Source organism: Monodelphis domestica, chromosome 3 (genome assembly GCF_027887165.1).
Source record: "Monodelphis domestica isolate mMonDom1 chromosome 3, mMonDom1.pri, whole genome shotgun sequence".
NCBI lineage: Eukaryota > Metazoa > Chordata > Mammalia > Didelphimorphia > Didelphidae > Monodelphis > Monodelphis domestica.
In genome coordinates, this window is record NC_077229.1 from 5,269,909 (window position 1) to 5,286,262 (window position 16,354).

At 43.3% G+C, this 16,354-nt stretch overlaps 1 protein-coding gene across 1 annotated transcript; it reads right to left on the reverse strand.

The window, feature by feature from the left end:
• Positions 1–529: 529 nt before the first annotated feature.
• Positions 530–13,262, reverse strand: LOC103093011 (zinc finger protein 420-like). Its single transcript, XM_056820319.1, has 5 exons — positions 13,141–13,262; positions 12,272–12,391; positions 8,744–8,870; positions 5,812–5,907; positions 530–4,965 (listed from the first exon to the last, which is right to left on the reverse strand). The coding sequence occupies exons 2-5, from the start codon at positions 12,302–12,304 to the stop codon at positions 2,459–2,461; spliced, it is 2,763 nt and encodes a 920-aa protein (XP_056676297.1). The 5' UTR covers positions 12,305–12,391; positions 13,141–13,262; the 3' UTR covers positions 530–2,458.
• Between the last annotated feature and the right edge of the window lie 3,092 nt (positions 13,263–16,354).

Here is a 16,354-nt window from a genome sequence, read left to right on the forward strand (position 1 = left end):
GTAGTTTTAAAATTCACAGCAGGCTGTCCCAGGAACAGAGACAGTACTGTGGATGCCAGGGTGGCAAGCATGCAGTGGTCTCATGGCTGCCCCTTGTGTCTTGGGGCCTCCAGAAAAAGGGGAAAAGAGGAGAGATGTTACTTTCCTGGTTGCTCCATTTAGCTTGCTATTCTGTCTGTGCAATTAGGGTCCCATAGGCACACTCACAGGAAAGTCCAGCAAGAAACGAAACTATAAGAGAGCAAAATCTGCTCTTGCCTCAGTCTATCAAACTTTTCCCTGTCCACTAAATCTTACACATCAAGTCTCAGGAGCCAAGTGTGGCTTTCAATTTCATTTGGTCCTCCCAGAGGGGCACTCTAGGGGGCAGTGCAAGGGACATCCACTTTGACCCGTCTCCTGATTTATTGACTCTGTTGCTTTTTCCCTGCTGCCATTCTATCCTCATGCCCCAATCCATTACATGATGCCCTTCACATATTCTGAATCTGAATTTTTAAACAGACAAGGTTTTAGACACATAAGGAAATAATGAGTTGAAAGTGTATATTTATGTATGTAAAAAGATGCTGGGGAGGGGGATTGTTCTCCTGTTTATAAGGAAAGATTAGTATCTCCATTCTGACATCACCAGATGTTCACAACTTTTCAGTAGGAAGTTGTCAAAGATTACTAATACTAATTAATACATGCTGAAGAATAAAGCATGATTTTATTCCATACAATAAGGTTTCTCTCCTGTCTGGGATTGTCTGATGTCCCGAAAGAGATTCCCTCCATGTAAAATTCTTTCCATGTTTACATTGATGAGGTTTGTCTCCAGTGTGGATTGTCTGATGTCTGGCAATATTGCTCCTTAGTGTGAAACTCTTTACATAATGTTTTAAATTCATAAGGTTTCTCTCCAGCGTGGATGTTCTGATGCTTAGCAAGAGATCCCCTACATGTAAAAGCCTGTCCAGTGTTTACATTGATAAAGTTTCTCTCATGTTTAAAAAGATAGCACCTCACTGTAAAAGCCTTTCCACAGGTTACATTTATAAGATTTATGAGGTTTCTCTACAGTGTGGATGCTCTGATGTGTAGTCAGAGAGCTGTGAATATTAAAATTTCTCAGACTTCTGAATGTTAAAAAATTCTCAGACTCTACCCTAGAACAATTGGTTAAGACCATTCCTCATTTTAAACAATGAAGGGACTTCTTCAGGAATGTGAGAATTCTAACATTATTCCACCCATACTTAAGCATACTTTAGGGGAAGATAAAGTTGTAAGCTCCTTAGTGAACAATGAAGGTACTTAACTTATAATTATAGTGAGGCCAAAAGCCTTAAGCTAAGTCTATTTTTAGATCTAATACAAAAAGGTTCTAAGTACCTATAAAAGGTCAGGCAACTTGCAAACTTGCAAGGGGCAAAGAGGTGTGAACTTACTCAGAAGTATTAGTCTACCCAGAGAAATTGAGAACTAAAGAAGTTGTGCATTAAGAATGGTCACTCCTGTGAAAACGTCTACTGGATTGGTAGATGTGAAAACTTAGGGGAGGTGATATAGGAGAAAATTCTCTTTGAAAGGATGCCAGAAAGCCTCTGGAGATGCAGCCTAGGAAGCTGAAGTGGAGCTTCCTGAGTTAAACTGGTGGGTCTCTCTGAACACTAGAATCTTGCTTGGGACAAATCTTGTGGTGAGTGGATTAAAGACTGACTGATCTCTCTTAAGGCTTAAGCCTAGGCTGGCCTAGCCCTTTTCTCATTATTTCCTTTTACTCTCTCCCTTTCATTAATTCCTCAATTTGTATTAATTAAAATCTCTATAAAACCCAGCTGACTTGGGTACATTTAATATTTGGGAATATTTTTATTAAAAACCATATTTCCCCGGTCACAGTTAATGCCAACCACTCTTTTGTCTGTAACAGAGCTCTTCCATGTGAAAGTCTTTCCAGTGTTTACATTCATAAGGTTTCTCTCCAGTGTGGATACTCTGAAGTGCAATAAGGTTGCACCTCTGTGAGAAAGCCTTTCCATAGTGTTGACATTCATAAGGATTCTCTCCTTTGTGGATTATCTGATGTATAGCAACATAGCCCCTACACGTAAATGCCTTTCCACATTGTTTACATTCATAAGGTTTCTCTACATTGTGGATTCTCTAATGTGTTGCAAGGCAGGCCCTCTGTGCAAGTCTTTCCACATTGTTTACAGTCATAAGATTTCTCTCAAGTGTAGATTCTCTCATGTTTAACAAGAGAGCCCCTCTGTGTGAAAGCCTTGCCACATTGTTGACATTCATGAGCTTTTGCTCCACTGTGGATTCTCTGATGTGCAATAAGATTGTGCCTCTGTCTGAAAGCCTTTCCACAGTGCTGACATTCATAAGGTTCCGCTCCAGTGTGGTTGCTCTGATGCTTAGCAAGAGATCCCTTCTCTGTAAAAGCCTTTCCACATTGTTGGCATTCCTAAGGTTTCTCTCCAGTGTGGATGATCTGATGCTTAACAAGAGATCCCTTCTCTGTAAAAGTCTTTCCACAGTGTTGACATTCATAAGGTTTCTCTCCAGTGTGGATTCTCTCATGTTTAACAAGAGAGTTCCTGTGTGCGAAAGCCTTTCCACAGTGTTGACATTCATAAGGTTTCTCTCCAGTGTGAACTCTCTGATGAACATAAAGATTGCCCTTCTCTGTGAAAGCCTTTCCACATTGTTGACATTCATGAGGTTTCTCTCCACTGTGGATTCTCTGATGTGCAGTAAGATTGTGTCTCTGTCTGAAAGTCTTTCCACAGTGTTGACATTCATAAGGTTTCTCTCCAGTGTGGATACTCTGATGCTTAGCAAGAGATCCCTTCTCTATAAAAGCCTTTCCACATTGTTTACATTCATAAGGTTTCCCACTAGGGTGGATGCTCTGATGTGCAACAAGTCTTCCCCTCCATCTGAAATGTTTTCCACAGTATTCACATTTATAAGGTTTCTCTCCACTGTGGATTATCTGATGTGCAGTAAGATTTTGCCTATGTGCGAAAGCCTTTCCACAGTGTTGACATTCATAAGGTTTCTCTCCAGTGTGGATTCTCTCATGTTTAACAAGAGAGTCCCTGTGTGCGAAAGCCTTTCCACAGTGTTGACATTCATAAGGTTTCTCTCCAGTGTGAACTCTCTGATGAGCAGTAAGAGATCCCTTTTCTGTAAAAGCCTTCCCACATTGTTGACATTCATGAGGTTTCTCTCCACTGTGGATTCTCTGATGTGCAGTAAGATTGTGTCTCTGTCTGAAAGTCTTTCCACAGTGTTGACATTCATAAGGTTTCTCTCCAGTGTGGATACTCTGATGCTTAGCAAGAGATCCCTTCTCTATAAAAGCTTTTCCACATTGTTTACATTCATAAGGTTTCCCACTAGTGTGGATGCTCTGATGTGCAACAAGTCTTCCCCTCTGTCTGAAATGCTTTCCACAGTGTTGACATTTATAAGGTTTCTCTCCACTGTGGATTCTCTGATGTGCAGTAAGATTGCCTCTCTGTCCAAAAGCCTTTCCACAGTGTTGACATTCATAAGGTTTCTCTCCAGTGTGGATTCTCTCATGTTTAACAAGAGAGTCCCTGTATGCGAAAGCCTTTCCACAGTGTTGACATTCATAAGGTTTCTCTCCAGTGTGGATTCTTTCATGTGTAACAAGAGAGTCCCTCTGTGCAAAAGCCTTTCCACAGTGTTGACATTCATAAGGTTTCTCTCCAGTGTGGATGCGCTGATGAGCATAAAGACTGCCCCTCTCTGTGAAAGCCTTTCCACAGTGTTGACATTCATAAGGTTTCTCTCCAGTGTGAATTCTCTGATGTGCAGTAAGAGATCCCTTCTCTGTAAAAGCCTTTCCACATTGTTGACATTCATGAGGTTTCTCTCCACTGTGGATTCTCTGATGTGCAACAAGTCTTCCCCTCTGTCTGAAAGCCTTTCCACAGTGTTGACATTCATAAGGTTTCTCTCCAGTGTGGATGCGCTGATGATCATTAAGATTGCCCCTCTCTCTGAAAGCCTTTCCACAGTGTTGACATTCATAAGGTTTCTCTCCAGTGTGAATTCTCTGATGCTTAGCAAGAGATCCCTTCTCTATAAAAGCCTTTCCACATTGTTTACATTCATAAGGCTTCCCACTAGTGTGGATGCTCTGATGTGCAACAAGTCTTCCCCTCTGTCTGAAATGCTTCCCACAGTATTCACATTTATAAGGTTTCTCTCCACTGTGGATTCTCTGATGTGCAGTAAGATGGCCTCTCTGTCTAAAAGCCTTTCCACAGTGTTGACATTCATAAGGTTTCTCTCCAGTGTGGATTCTCTCATGTTTAACAAGAGAGTCCCTCTGTGCGAAAGCCTTTCCACAGTGTTGACATTTATAAGGTTTCTCTCCCATGTGGATGATCTGATGCTTAACAAAAGATCCCCTCTCTGTAAAATCTTTTCTATACTGTTTACATTCATAAGGTTTCTCTCTAGTATGGATTCTGTGATGTGCAACAAGCTTAGATTCCTGACTTAAAGGTCCCCCGCCTTTATTATTCACAGAAACCATATTGATAGGTTTACTTTTTGGATGTCTAATGAAGTCTAAACTCCACCCAAAGGCCATTCCTCCTACCTTACCTTGATACATGGGCATTTCAGGTTTGTTAGGTGACTGAACAAATCGTACTTCTTCAGGAAAGCATTTCCTATATTTGCCATCCTGACAACAGTCATTTCCTGAGGTCAATTTTGTGTACTGAGTTAGGACTGAATATTGGCTGAATTTCTCTGCAGTTTCATCAATTTCACAGTCACTCTTTGGATTTTTATTTACTTTGATAGTAGAATCACAGATTTCTCTCCAAATGAAGTCATGCGGATCCTCATTCGTGCATCTTTGGGGGCCAGATCCGTCCACAAAAGGGCTCAGTTTTGTACACATCACCTTCGCTTCAAAATTTACCGCTGAAAAAAAACAAATAATGATATAAACACAGAACGAAGAAGGACACACATACGGACACACAGAAATATAAGTGCTTTCATCCAATGGCAGAAAGTAAACTGATTTTTATTTTATTTCCCCAGGCAAAAAGGAGTTATCAAAGTGCAACAAGTAGCACCAATCTTTGGATACACCATTTGGTCATATGGATAATTTTAGAAAGACCTTCACATATAATAACAATAAAACCTCAAAATGGATATATGACACAGTTAGATCCAATATTCTCATATTTTGTGATTTATATATTGAGTAAAGAATGAAGGAATGACTGACCAACTTTCTTGCAGTTAGCCTATAAATTCACAAATCCTGTGCCTGAGCATGCTTGGTCTAAAATATTGGACAGTCTTTCTCCATTGCCTTTTCTTTGCTAAAAAGTCATTTGTGCATTATTCTTATAATTTTGTGAATCTCAGGCAAGCTTTCAAATGTTCTGTTCTCATCATTTTGTATATACTATCACATGGTCATTCTTGGTAAATTTTGTATGTTAAAAAGAAAAACTTCACTTTTTAACTCACATGCAATAATTTTCAAAATGGAATACAAATTTTCTTTTCTCTACAGATAAAAAGATTGTATGCCTTCAAGTGCAAACATACTCAATATTCATCTTATTTTACAATCTAACATAAATTATGTCTCATGCCCTATACTGAGTTTAATATCCATTTCTCAGGAAATGAACAGTAGCATGCTTCAGTATTGGTGTGTAGGCTCCAAAGTGTAGCACTCTCTTCACCACAACAGATAAAAGTCTTTTGGGATAACAGCCCTTATATACCTGCTTTCAACTCACTCACCGGGAGAAGAGCTCCTTGGGCCCTTTTGCTCTAGCAGCCATGGTGCTTTCCCTTGCTGAAAACAGGAGATTAAATGTTCTCTAGTTACTGGAAGCCCTGGGCATAAGAAAGAAGGAAGGGATCAGGAGAGAAAAATAAAAAATATGGTCCTCTTAAAGTAAAGGGTAAGGCCTACAGAATGGTTTCTGTTATATTCACACTGTTGGTACATCTGCAGGAGGACAGAGATTTTGGAAACCATCTGAAATCAGAAAATTCCATCTTTAATTTACCTCTGGTAAAAGAAGGAAAGGCACAGTCCACAACCTCCATCATCTAGAAATTAAAGGCAGCTGGTAATGAAGGGGTAAGTGATTAGAAATTGGGAGTTCTGGTTTTCTGCCACTTTTATTTCTTCCAAGGTGGTACCATGGTCTGTGGCTAGGTACTCTGAAAGCTGCTTTTTTATTCACCTCTAGAGACTGCTGATGGCTTGCAGGGCTCAGAGAACTGGGAGCTACTTTGCTCTGGGGCTATAGGCTTTATGACAGGCTTGAACTAGCCAAGTGACTTTGGAGCCTTACTATAGCCTTGTGGCAGGCCTTTGTATTCCAAGGGTAGGGCATAAGAAGCTCTAATAACATAGACTAAATAAAGTTAACAGAGTATCTATTTTAGCTTGTACCCAGGAACAGAACCTAGAGCAGTAGTTGGAGGATGGATTGTCAGCACTCCTCCGATAGCCCCTGAGTTGTTGGACCCTTAGGTAAAGGAATACATTGAATAAGCCTGAGTGACATAGGTATGAACCTAGTACAGCTTGCTCTGGAAACTCTAGGTTTCTCTATCATATCCCTGGAGACCCTAATAGAAGAGACACCACCTTGAATTTGTGTTCATGTATGTCATGGATACCTTGGTTATCCATTGTCATGTAAACATTGCTTGTAACCATATAGATGTGTATGTTTGGGGTAACCACTCATTATGATTGGTTGCTAAATATAATAACAACTCAGTTTACTATAAGAATCATGCCTTCCCTCAATAAAGTTGCCATTGAAGCCATGAGTTACTATCTGTGTCAGTGATCCTTTTGATTCAGCCACCCTTCTTTTTTCTTTTTTGTTTCTTATTAAGAAAAATCTTCCACAGTTATATGATTCATGTTCCTTCCCTCACGTCCTCCCACCCACTCCCATAGCCAACAAGCAGTACCATTGGGTTTTACATGTGTTTGATCAAGACCTATTTCCATATTATTGATATCTGCACTAGGGTGATCGTTTATACTCTACAACCCCAATCCTATCCCCATCGATCCGATCCATGTGGTCAAGCAGTTGTTTTTCTTCCATGTTTCTGCTCCCACAGTTCTTTCTCTGAATATAGATAGCATTCTTTCTCATAAGTCCCTCAGAATTGTCCTGATCATTGCATTGCTGCTAGTAGAGAAGTCCATTACATTTGATTGTACCACAGTGTATCTGTTTCTGCATATAAGGTTCTCCTGGTTCTGCTCCTTTCACTCTGAATCAATTCCTGGAGGTCATTGCCGTTCCCATGGAATTCCTCCAGTTCAGTATTCCCTTTAGCACAATACTATTCCATTACCAACAGATAACCAAATTTGTTTAGCCATTCCCCAATCCCCACCCTCTCATTTTCTAACTTTTTGCCACCACAAAGACCATGGCTATGAATATTTTTACACAGGTCTTTTTTCCTTATTATCTCTTTGAAGTATTAACTCAGCAGTGGTATGGCTGGATCAAAGGGCAGGTAGTCTTCTAAAGCCCACTGGACATAGTTCCAAATTGGCATCCAGAATGGCTGGTTCAATTCACAACTCCGCCAGTCCACCAGCAGTGGATTAATGTCCCAAATTTGCCACATCCCCTCCAGCATTCATTACTTTCCATTGCTGTCATGTTAGCCAATCTGCAAGGTGTGAAGTGGAACTTCAGAATTGTTTTGATTTGCATTTCTCTAATTATAAGAGATTTAAAACACTTTTCATGTGGTTATTAATAGTTTTGTTTTGTTTTTTCTGAAAATTGCCTATTCATATTCCTTGCCCATTTGTTGATTTGCGAATGGCTTGGTTTTTTGTACAATTCATTTAGTTTCTTATGAATTCGGCTGATCTTCTTATGATCCTCTCCACCTCCTTACCCCAACGGGACTTCGTAGGACCCTTGTAGGACCCCAGATAACAGCAGGGTGTTGCTGACCAACCCCCTCTTCATATCACTCCTCTGTGTGCAGTTTTACTTCCAGTTCCCTCCTTATCCCTCAAAACACACCCTTTCTGACTATTAAGTTGTTTTCCTCAGGAGAGTCACCTCACTCTTACCCATGTTTGTTCTGTGACTCTAGTCATTTAAAAAAGCACATTTTAAGGTTGCTTTGCCATTCTCAGGGCAGGTCAAGCTTTTGCTTCTGCTATGCTGCCTTCTTGGCTTCACCTCTCTAATATTTAATAACAAGAAATTCTATCTAAAGACCAGATCCAGCCCAAAGGGGCAGAGGTTGCCTTGGCAGGTAGAGTGTTCCCTTCAATGTCCATCTTTAAGGAAAAGCTGCTTCAGTATAAACAGAGCATTTGCACACAATGTTCAAGTCTAATTAGGGGCTGGACTAGATGACCACTGAGATTAGTTTAAGGAATGTAAATCTGTAACACTGGTTTCAGTTTTCACCTGAAGCTATCCAAAAAAGAGGAGAAACAATCTTAGGGGTAAGAAAGGAATGTGTCAGCTTCCCATCACAGAATTCAAAGACTTCTTTTTCTTTCTTCTTTTTTTAATTGAAAAGCAGGCACAAGTAGAACCCTGGGCAGAGATCAGCACTTTTGCTTTTTTAATCGAGAAAGGCTCAAAATCCTGTACATCTGGCTTAAAGACATTCTATTAATGACAGATTCAGAATTAACAAAGAAAATGGTCCTTACCCACAGAGAGTAGATTTTGTACATTCTCCAGCATGACCTCCAGGTACAGCTCTTTCTGAGAATGGTCCAATAGACACCACTCTTCCTGGGTGAAGTCCACAGCCACATCCTTGAATGTTATTGACCCCTAAACCAGTAAAAGGCACAAAATTTAGAGCTCAGAATATATCTGGTACAATCCTCATCCACTCCCTGAAGGAAACTGAAGCACAAAAGAGAATTTACCTAAACTCCTAACCTTCAAGACTGACAGTCAGCACTGCAGACCAGTCATTCAGAGCCCAATGGAATATTGACAAAAGTATTTTGTGTCTGAAGTGAGAATCATGTCATGAAGAGTAAAACCTGGAGAAGTGTGTTGTTACTCTGAAATGCTTTTCCCTCTTAGAATGAGAGAGATGGGAAGTGCTCTATGAATGCAGTATGAGATTCTCTGGAGGAGAAAAAGAGAAGGTGATCTGAAACTCCTCCTCATCACAAGAGTCAAGAGTTGATCTGGTAAGAATATTTTTTTGAAGAATTTCTGAGAAGATAGCATGTACTGTGTATTCTAGGAGGAAAATATTACCAGTGATCAATGAGGAGAATTAGAATGTGTTTTTATTCTTATGAAGTAACATCTTAAATCTTAATTGTGTTAAACAACAAATTTCCAGATTCTAAATATGAAATCAGGATTCTGTATTTGCAAATTGTCCATCAGATTTCATAAGATGGTGTCTGTATTGCTGTTATTATACAAGTTTCAAAAATGTCATGTCATGTAATGATCATAGTTTGGGTAAATATTAAGTATAAAATTATACTGGTCAAATGATTCTTTTAAAGGGTTCTGCTTCTAAATTTTTTGGTACAATTTATTTTAACTTATGGATTCACTGGTATAACTGGACCTACCTAATTTGATACTGACCTCAGAGATCAAATATTGATGCTCTTCATTGCTTCAAAACACAGGAATTGTTTGATCTTATGAGCACTAAAACATTCACTCTGTTATGGGTAAATAATAGCTGGTGGTATTAACAACCATACTATTAATTAAAAGCTGTTATAACTAAAATAAAGCTGTCAGGGCCAAGATGCTTTCAGGTGGCAAATTGAAGGCCGGATGCAGTCTAATAAAACTAGAATTTATTATAGAGGAGAAGTAAAAAAGGAAAACAGGAGGTAGAAATAGGAGTTAGGAGTAAGGTAGGAAATCTATAAATCCCTAAAACTAAATAACACAACCCCAAAACTGGCTCCTCAAGGAGATTCTTCTTTCTCTACCAAAGTAAACACTCCAGTCAACTACAGTCACTGACTAAAATTTAACTTCCCTCTCATGAGGGAGATGGTGAAGCAGTTTCTCTCTCCCTTCAGCAGGCCTCTCACAGGTTCTGCTTCCTTCACTCCAATGGTCAAAGTGTCTCTCCATTAACAAAACTGTTCTTCCTTCCTCCTGTGGTTCACAGGGGAAAATCCCCACAAAACACACTTTCTCTCAAACAAATCTTCCTTCTGTTTGAGAATGACCCAGCCACCAGCTGTCTTCAAGTGAAGTAAGAGAGACTCCCTCCACAACTTCCAGCTGCCTGTCTCCTAGCCTAGGCCCCTTACAGTGACCCCTGCCAGATATCTGTTCTCTTTCTTAAAGGGGACAGCAGAACAGTGGGAAAATCCTTTCTCTGATCTAAACTCTGCTCTTACAGAAGCTCCATAAATTCCTTATCACAACAACACCTTTTACATTCAACTACTCTGTTTACTCAATTAATGGAAATAGGCTATTAAACTGTTAAAAAACTTTCTTCACTCCTCTCATATCTACATACTTAAATGACTTGGAACTTTGATTAAAATCCCTCCCTAAACTACACCTGAATCATTTCTCTATTGAGCTCTACCATTCCCTTTACCCTCCCCCAAAGGATCACTATAGTGCCTAATCAATAAACTAATCAAGGGTGCTGAGCCAGAACCTCTGCAGGCACTCCAGGCCACCAACATGTAAACCTCAAAATTCCTTAGACTTATAAATGTTGGAAATTTCACCATTGGGATATTTCATACTTGGAAAATTTCTTACTGATAGTCTATTGGAATGGGAACCCCATTGGCATGGGAGGTTCCTTCTCTTCCCTTCTTAAGATTACTTTAGGACAGAAACCTTTTGCTGAACAATGGAAAGGACTTTGACCTATGCTTAAGCATAGAACAGGAATTTCTTTGAGTCATGATTGATTTTAGAATTGATACAATGGAGATACTTGGAATCAATCTCCACCCTATTCAGTCCTAACAGGATTGAGTAAGGGCTGCAGCCTAGATCAAAATTTAATTATTCCAATCTCTACCCTACTCAGGTTAACAGGATTTAGAAAGGGCTGTAGCAAAGGAGTATAGATTTAATCATTTGAAAATATGACCTTCAACAGACATGTGCAAAAGCCAGAAACCTCTGGGCGGTCCTGGGTTAAGCGAGAGCCTCCATTGACAGGGAAATTGATGAAGAGTGATGGGTAGATGTGAGGACTGAAGGGAGGCAACTTGGATGGTGTCCTTAAAGATAGGAGGGTCTGGAGATAGGCGGAGGTGGTTGGAGTTTTTGGTCGGTGTGGTTCCTGGGCTCTGAGAAGGCTTGCTCTGAAGGAAGCTGAAGGTGGGGGCCTCTGAGACTGTTTCTCCATTTTGGACACGTGAGTGATAGGGACTGATCTCTTTTCTTTGCCCCAGCTATCTAAGGGCTTGGGCCTTTTGGCCCAGCCTAAAAACAGAAGGGGTATTTAAGCCCTATTCCCTTCTCTCCCCTTTCTCTCTCTCTATATATCTCTAATTCCTTTCTTGCTCCTATTGTAATTAAACTCCAAAAAAGGCTGACGGCTGACTTGAGTTTTTCAATTAGGAATTACATAGCTGATTCCTTGGCGACCTTAAATTAATATATATCAGTCTTTTAAAGTGATTCCCTTGTAACAAACAGCCACAGCAGACCTGCTCAGCCTAGCCTAAGTGGCTGCTGCAGTCCCACAGCATCTGCTGGCCATTGAGGGGAGCCCAACATCCTCCACACTGTCTGTGCCCTGGAAGAGGGCTGGCCAGGGTTCAAGTCATTCCCGTAAAGCTGATCCTCGGCTGTATTTATCTGAGATTTGTGACCCAACCCTGTAAACTGTGAGCCAGGGCAGCTTCCTCATCCTCCCGGAGCCTCCTGTTGTGCAAGTTTTCACTGTCCCAGCAGGTTTCTGTCCTCCCTAACCTGCTTCTGTGAAGGCTGCCTAAAGTCAGCGAAAGCACCCAAAATATCCTCTTATGAGGATTCTGATAACTAGAGATGTCACACTGGGGGGAGGATGATGGAATGGCCAGTGCCTGGGCCTGTCTGGTGGAACCTGGGCAGCTCATCCAGGCAGGGGCAACGGGAGGCCAGAAAAGTCCAGAACAGGGTGGATGGGGGGCAGCCAGGGCTGACCCTGGAGGCCTGGCAGAGACACAGCTCTGAGTTCTGCTGGATTCCAGCCTGGCCTGGGGAGGGGCTGCACTCACCTGGGAGGGGAGCCCCCGGTCCCGGGGGGCCATTCCTCTGGCTGCCGGCTCTCTGCGGGGCCACCCTAAGGTCCTTCAGGGGGTGGCAGCCCAGAGGGGGGAGACTTCCTCTGTGTGCGCCTGGGGGAGAGAAGAGAGGGGGAGGGCTCAGGGGGGCTTCCAGGCCCTTTCCTGTCCTGAGGGCAGACTCTCCCACACAGGGGGGAATAGGAAGTGTCAGGCTGGGAGAAAGCCTTGGACTAGCCAGGAAGAAGCCTCCCCTCCCCCTCTGTCATCTCTGGCTTCATTCCATTCAGAAACTGCACTGGGTGCATTGGGGGAGCCTGCTGGGGGGAGGGGTTACTGGGGAGAGGGGGAGCTGGAGGGGAGCCGGGCATCAGGTGGAGATGGGGAGAGTGTGCTGCCATTTCCTCAGTGCCCAGGATCGGGCTCTTTTCCTGACATGTGGGCACAGGTACCATGCCCTGGCCAGCCCCTCCCCCATCCCGTCAATACACCACCACCCCTCCCCCAGCTGCCTCGTGGCTCCGGGGCTGGCGACCCCTTCTCTCTCCTCCGGGAAAGGGACAAAGCCCCGCCCGGGCTCCGGCCTGAGTCGGGCATTTCTGCGTTTGTCCTCTTTCTGGGGTCCTTTAAAATGACGGACAGACACGGAGGCAGCCCCTCCCCCCACAAGCATTTACCCAAGGCCCGGGGCTCCCGTTCAGCCTCTCCAGTCACGTGCGCACGCGCCTCTCCCCCCAGGTCTCTTCACCCCCCCACCCCCCACCCCAAGGAGTTCGGAGCAGCAAGTCTCAGCTGCCAGAGCAGGGCGAGGAGGGAGCCCCGGCCCGCCCCCGACCAATGACTCCCTCCGCTCCCCCTCTCACCTAGGCAAAGGTCCAAGAAATCACCAGAGACTTTTCGAAGAGTTGAGACCGCGTACATGAGCTTCCCAGCATGCCCCGCGACTGCCACAGTGGGGAGGAGCCAAGACTAGGGAGAAGTCAGTGAACCGGCATTCTGGGAAATTGAGTCCTCCACAGGGGAGGCCAAAATTTACATGATGGCATGACAGGGGCATTCTGGGAAATTGAGTCCTGCCTCGGTGGTGGTGGAGGGGTATAAAGGAATTGTTCCCCATCCTGGGGGGCTGCAGGCTGCTCCCCCTCCCCCCGTTTCCCCATCCTGCCCGGCCAGCTGCTTCTTCCTTAGACTGGAAGCTGCCTCAGGATGGGGCTTGGCACAGAGCAGGTGCCTAATAAGTGTCTATTGATTTGAGTGACTGACTGACTGAGCAGTCCATGGATCTCTGCTTCTCAGGACCTGTGGAGGAGGAGATAGGATCCCCCCTTCTGACACAAAAGAAAACTGAGGCAGAGGGCAGCAGCTGACAGTCCAGACCCAGGCACCCCTCCCAGGTTCCCCTCCTCCAGGGCTCTCTATGAACATCCTGTTGCTCCTGCTTTGGGGGGACCCCAGGGGCTCCCCAAAGGAGGGGCCAACCCCATCTCCAGGTGGAGGAATCAGGTGACTTGGGTGCTGCCCTCCTGCCTGGAACCCCAAGATCTGGGCTCAAACATGGCCTCACACTCTGCCCAACAGGGGGAGCCTAGCCAAGGCCCTTCTTTAGCCTTTGCCTCCGTTTCCCCACTGTGGAATCCAGAGAATAAGAGCCTGAGCCTGGGGGCTGTGGGGAAACTGGTCCAGAGATGATCTGGGGGGAAATAAAGCTGCTTTCTCCAGGTCTCCTGGCCCTCAGCCCCTCCCCCATCCCACAAAGTCCAAAGACCCTTCAGAGGCCTGGGGGAGGCCCAGGGGCCCCCTCCTGTCCTTTGGGAGGCCACAGAAGGCAGCAGTAGCCCCTGAGTCCATGCTCTGAACTCTGATGGACAGAGGACAGTCTGGGGGTGTCTGTGTGTCTGTGAAGGACTGCTGGGCTCAGGCTGTTCAGGCCAGGCTGCCTCTCCCCCCCCCCTTTGGGGCTTTGTGGGCAGAGGCTGGGAGGCTTTGCCCTCTCCTCCTGCAGTCCATTGGACAGGGGAGGAAACTGAGGCACACAGGCTAAAGTGACTTGTCCAGGGTCGTGCAGGAGGAGAATTCAGGCCTCCCTGACTCCAGGCCCTGAGCTCTAGCAGGCCCTGAGGGCTAAAGGCCCTGGAAGGGCTTCTCTCCCTGGAGGATTCTTCCTTTCCTGGTCTCAGGCCCGGGGCTGCTGCTCTGAATTCCTCTCTGCTGTCTCTGGGGCTCAGGAGGGGAGAAGACACAGACCTGGGCTGGGCATGGCCTGCCCTCCCCTGGGATGGGGGTGTTGGGGGGCCCCCAGACCCTTCCCTGGACTCCAGACTCTCCTTCCAGGCTTTGGGCCTGTCCAGGCTGAGCTGGGAGGCAGCCCTAAAGGGAGGCCCAGAGGGAACTAAGGGTGTTTGTTGTTCTCTCTTTAACCCAGAACTGATGTGGATAAGATTCTACTACTACCATCCTCCACCCTTTCCTCCCCTTCTCTCTGATAGTTCTCCCATTCATGTCTCTTTTATATGTCATGATTGTTCAATTTACCTCTTCTTCCCCTTTTTTCCTGTTATTTTTAGCTCCTTTTCATGATATTCAACTTGACCTTGAAGCTTTTCTCTAAAGAAGCTCATTCAAACTACCCAAGTAATGATGTTACTTTAAGGGTTTATACAGAACTATTCCCTGTATTAGAAGCAAACAATTTGACAAATATACTATTCTGTGTTCACCTAATTTACTTATAGTTTCCTTTTTTATATTCAAATCATTCACCCATTCTGAGTTTATTTTGGTGTAGGGTGTGAGGTGTTGATCTATTCCGAATCTCTCCCACACTGTCTTCCAGTTTTCCCGGCAGTTTTTATCAAATTGTGGATTTTTGTCCCCAAAGCTGGGGTCTTTGGGTTTGTCATAGACTGTCTTGCTGCGGTCATTTACCCCAAGTCTATTCCACTGATCCTCCTTTCTGTCTCTTAGCCAGTACCAAATTGTTTTGATAACCACTGCATTATAGTATAGTTTGAGATCTGGGACTGCAAGTCCTCCTTCCTTTGCATTTTTTTTTCATGATTTCTCTGGATATTCTTGATCTTTTGTTCTTCCAAATGAACTTAGTTATGTTTTTTTCTAATTCAGTAAAGAAATGTTTTGGTAGTTCAATGGATATGGCACTAAATAAGTACATTAATGTGAGCAGGATTGTAATTTTTATTATGTTAGCTTGTCACACTCAAGAGCAATCAATGTTTTTCCAATTTTTTAGATCTAGTTTTAATTGTGTGGAGAGTGTTTTGTAGTTGTGTTCATGTAGTTCCTGTGTTTGTCTCGGGAGAAAGATTCCTAAGTATTTTATCTTGTCTCGGATGACTTTAAATAGAATTTCTCTTTCTAATTCTTGCTGCTGAAATGGATTGGAGATATATAGAAATGCTGATGACTTATGTGGGTTCATTTTGTATCCTGCAACTTTGCTAAAATTGTTGATTATTTCCACTAGCTTTTTAGTGGATTCTCTAGGATTCTTTAAGTAAACCATCATATCATCCGCATAGAGTGATAACTTCGTCTCCTCATTTCCAATTTTAATACCCTCAATTTATTTTTCTTCTTTAATTGCTACTGCTAATGTTTCTAGTACAATGTCAAATAGTAGAGGTGATAATGGGCATCCTTGTTTTACTCCTGATCTTATTGGGAAGGCTTCTAGTTTATCCCCATTGAAGGTGATGTTTGCTGTTAGTTTTAGATATATACTGTTTATTATTTTTAGGAAAGGTCCTTCTATTCCTATGCTTTCTAGTGTTTTCAATAGGAATAGGTATTGTATTTTATCAAAGGCTTTTTCTGCATCTATTGAGATAATCATATGATTTTTGTTGGTTTGCTTCTTAATATGGTCAACTATGTGGATGGTTTTCCTAATATTGAACCATCCTTGCATTCCTGGTATGAATCCTGCCTGGTCATAGTGGATAATCCTTGTATTTTCTTGCTGGAGTCTTTGCTAGTATCCTATTTAAGATTTTTTAATCTATATTCATTAGGGAGATTGGTCTATAGTTTTATTTCTCTGTTTTTGACCTGCCTGGC

What these genes read in the sequence shown, in the direction of transcription:
- LOC103093011 (XM_056820319.1), bottom strand. Translation starts at nt 12,304, where the DNA reads ATGGCCCCCCGGGACCGGGGGCTCCCCTCCCAG. An exon ending in ACAAAATCTACTCTCTGTGG is followed by an intron (nt 5,908 to 8,743) that starts GTAAGGACCATT and finishes TCTTATGCCCAG; the next exon opens with GGCTTCCAGTAACTAGAGAA. An exon ending in CCCAAGGAGCTCTTCTCCCG is followed by an intron (nt 4,966 to 5,811) that starts GTGAGTGAGTTG and finishes GTTTTTTTTCAG; the next exon opens with CGGTAAATTTTGAAGCGAAG.